Source organism: Chiloscyllium plagiosum, chromosome 3 (assembly GCF_004010195.1).
Source record: "Chiloscyllium plagiosum isolate BGI_BamShark_2017 chromosome 3, ASM401019v2, whole genome shotgun sequence".
Classification (NCBI taxonomy): Eukaryota; Metazoa; Chordata; class Chondrichthyes; order Orectolobiformes; family Hemiscylliidae; genus Chiloscyllium; species Chiloscyllium plagiosum.
In genome coordinates, this window is record NC_057712.1 from 108,541,420 (window position 1) to 108,545,515 (window position 4,096).

Consider the following 4,096-nt stretch of genomic DNA (forward strand, 5'->3'; position numbering starts at 1 on the left):
TTGGAAATGAGCTAGACTGGTCTTGTTAGAGGCACAGCATAGAATTGCAACCTTGTTTATCAGCTGTACCTGGGTGAACTGATTACCGTATGAAGCTTTTGGTTTTGTTCAAACTATAAAGAATGCTAGGGTTGTTCCTATTGTGTTCAAAAATCTTTGATTTTGTGTTATAAAGAATACAGAGGCTTTTTTTTCTTGTTTATCTTCATTTTGGTTATTAATAAAGCTTTGTTTTGTGTTATTGTAAAAATAGGCTGTAACATTGAATGTTTATGTTTTAGTACAATATGACTTCGTGAAAAAAAAGTATCCAACTAGGTTCCAGATGGAAATTTGATTTGTCCAGTACAAATATCAATAGGGCATTACCCCATAACGACTGAGGACACTGATCACTAATACCAGCGACAATATCACAATGGTGTGATATTTTTGTCAAGACAATGAGTAGCTTGAAAAGGAACTTGGAGATGGTGGTGTTCACATGTATCAATGTTAAAAAGTAAAATCATTCTTAGCATGGAAAACAAATTCAGAAAAGCAGGAACTTTAGGCAAGTTGCATTTTATTTTTTCAGGTACTAAAACCCTGGTACATTAATTCAGCATAAGGAGGTGTGAACCTGAATTATTAGTTACTAGTGCTTTTTTCAACTGAGATTTGAGGTAAAAATTATATTGTTTAACAGTCAAATGCAACTTAAATGCACTGAAGTTACATGGTAAAGTATGTAGCTGTCTGAAATTATCTTTAAAACTATTTTGTATTTTGCAGCTTATTTTGGTGTATATCCAATAGAGACTAAGCAAGGACAAATAATTCATACGCCTATGCTCTATTTCAATTCATTACCTACACCTTATAAAAAAACTTTTAAATCAGCATTAGTATAACTTAATTCTACTGGGTCACAATATATGATTTGCGAAATGCATCCAATACCTTTGGACAAAATCTCAAACACCTCTCTCCTCTCTACTACCTGGTGAAATTGCACATTACCGTGAAAAATCCAGCAGGAGCTTTCAAAAATTCAAGATGTATTGTGCTGAGCTTTCTTTAAACAGACAAAACACACAAAAAATCTATCAGAACACAGAAAAATGTGATATTCTAAGTTACATCACAGAGATACAAACTTAGATTGTTTACTGTGTCCCTGAATTTTCATGCTTATGAATGGCCAATATACAGCCAAGCACGTGGAAGTTGATCTATTCTGATGTAGTGGGGTGGATCAGTCTATAAAGTCACAAACTAACTGCCTACAGTAATGGAAAGCTATTATTTACACATCTGGAAAGTATAAGAAACCTCAATTCCAAAGTATTGTTTAAATAATGAAAATAACTGTTAACATTCTAACAGAAGCATTGGTAGAGGTGAGTAATAGGTAATCAGAAGGAAAGGGAAAGGGCAGAAATGTTTGAATTGTATTAAATACAAAGTAAAAATCCACATCATATGAAATGTTTCTATAACTTCCTCAACTGTAGAAAACATAAAAGTTTAAATGGACAATCACTACAGCCATTTATTTGAAAATCTCCTTGCGTACTTAAGTCTAGGCTTATTAGATTTGAATTTCTTTTCAAGTGGAACAAGGTGCAATTGTGTAAAATAATCTCAAGTTATGTCCAATTCTGACAATATTCCATGTAGATTAAAAACACACAAACACAAAACGGATATCACTATAATACCGGGAAATTTTGTTTATAGGCATAAATAACCACTGGAACATTTAGTGGCTCATTTATTTCTCAAAATGCTGCACACAGCGGCTAAATGTTAACTACTTTTTTATTCCATATCTCTTACTTTGTAGGAATAGTTATTCTACTGAGGTCTGAAAATATCCTTCAATCCCAAAGAACGTACTACTTTATGATGCTTAAATGTCTGATGCGTATTCTAAATTTGTTTAGATGTTTTGAAACTATACCTTCAATACCAATTATATGCACAGATAACAAAACCTATCTCAATCGACCCATTCAAGGTGCAATGTTTCTGCAATGAAGGCATACATATCAGTGACCTCCTGAATTACTTTAGCTGTTGGTTTTCCTGCACCATGCCCAGCCTTGGTATCGACATAGATGAACAGTGGGTTGCTCTGATTTGGGTCATGGCCAACAACATGTTGCAGAGTAGCTATGAACTTCATCGAGTGGAGAGGAACTACACGGTCATCATGATCTGCTGTCATCAACAACATTGCTGGATACTGAATGCCATTATCTGGTAGTTTGATATTATGAAGTGGTGAGTATCTAAAAAAAATACATATGAAACCATTAATAGTCTTAAAGAATTGGGTATTACAGAAGCACAATATCTTGGTCAAGAAATAGAAGACTTACTAATTCCAAACCTTAGTTAAGTTTACAATTCAGGTTGACGATTAAATTGATATCAAATTTAAAACTCTGTGGTAAAACAGATAATTACTGAAAACATACATGTTATATAATGAAATTTTATTCATTGAACTAGTAGTAACTTTGGGTTATGACTTCAATACCACAATACTAATGTCGCTGATATATCTGTAGCGGTGATTCCTACCTTTTCATATAAATTTAAAATAATGTTTTCATCTATTTTTTGCACAAGTAAAAACTATCATAAATAATGTAGCTCACTGGCACTTTCACAGCATGAATAAAATTACATCAGATGTATCTTTGGGACAGTAAAAAAACTGTACCATCCCAGTCTTGATTTACGGAATCTACAACTCTAATTATTTGGGAGTTAAGATGTTAGGTATTCACACATATTCTTTGTCTAATTTCACCTGACCAATGAGATGCACTGGGATGTCCCTTTGGTGTTGCCAACTTGCTGCTTTAATTCAAAGGATGCTTAATTCCAAATATGGTATTGAGCTCGGAGTGGCACAATTCAACACAATCAATTGTTCTTGTAACATCTGACCTGTTTTCAGTTGATTTTTTTTTCTCTCTCACACATCAATTTAGCATTCTGATACAGCTACAGCAATAGTGTAGAATTGATAGGTTAACATATGGTTTAATAGATGGAAAACTAAAGAACCCCCTGTCAATAAGATCTGGAGTAAATTCTAAAGAAGGGGAAAATGACAAAAACTTCACAAAAGCCATAATGAAAATAATAAACGCACAATTATAGAAAATGATGTGAACCATATGAAGCTGACTGTTCATTGCTGATATTTGAAACTCATCTTGGGGCTGGAATATTGCAAAGCTGCTGTAACTTGATTTTTGCTTGCAACAATAATGGAGTATATTTTATTAACATGAATCCTCATCTTCTTAGAGTCATAGAGGTGTACAGCACGAAAACAGACCCTTCAGTCTGACTCATCCATGCCGACCAGATATCCCAACTCAATCTAGTCCCACCTGCCAGCACCTGGGCTATATCTCTCCAAACCCTTCCTATGCATATACCCATCCAGATGCCTTTTAAATGTTGCAATTGTACTAGCCTCCACCACTTCCTCTGGCAGCTCATTCCATACATGCACCACCCTCTGCGTGAAAAAGTTGCCCCTTTGGTCTCTTTTACATTTTTCCCCTCTCACCCTAAACCTACGCCCTCTAATTCTGGACACCCCCCACCTCAGGGAAAAGACTTTGTCTATTTATCCTATCCATGCCCCTCATGATTTTATAAACCTTTAAGGTGACCCCTCAGCCTCCGACACTCCAGGGAAAACAGCCCCAGCCTGTTCAGCCTCTCCCTGTAGCTCAAATCCTCCAACCCTGGCAACATCCTTGTAAATCTTTTCTGAACCCTTTCAAGTTTCACAACATCTTTGCGATAGGAAGGAGACCAGAATTGCACACAATATTCCAACAGTGGCCTAACCTATGTCTTGTACAGCCGCAAAATGACCTCCTGTACTCAATACTCTGACCAATGAATGAAAGCACACCAAACGCATTCTTCACTATCCTATCTACCTATGACTCTACTTTCAAGGAGCTATGAACCTGCACTCCAAGGTCTCTTTATTCAGCAACACTCCCTAGGGTCTTACCATTAAGTGTATAAGTCATGCTCTGATTTGCTTTCCCAAAATGCAGCACCTCGCATTTAT

At 35.8% G+C, this 4,096-nt stretch overlaps 1 protein-coding gene across 1 annotated transcript in view; it reads right to left on the reverse strand.

Annotated features, from left to right (window-relative positions):
* Positions 1 to 548: 548 nt before the first annotated feature.
* LOC122548411 (prolyl endopeptidase-like) overlaps positions 549 to 4,096 on the reverse strand; it is a 180,231-nt gene continuing 176,683 nt past the window's right edge. The window contains exon 15 of the mRNA XM_043687029.1: positions 549 to 2,276. Coding sequence (XP_043542964.1) covers positions 1,985 to 2,276 — 292 coding nt within the window. The 3' untranslated portion in view covers positions 549 to 1,984. The remainder of the gene's footprint in view (positions 2,277 to 4,096) is intronic.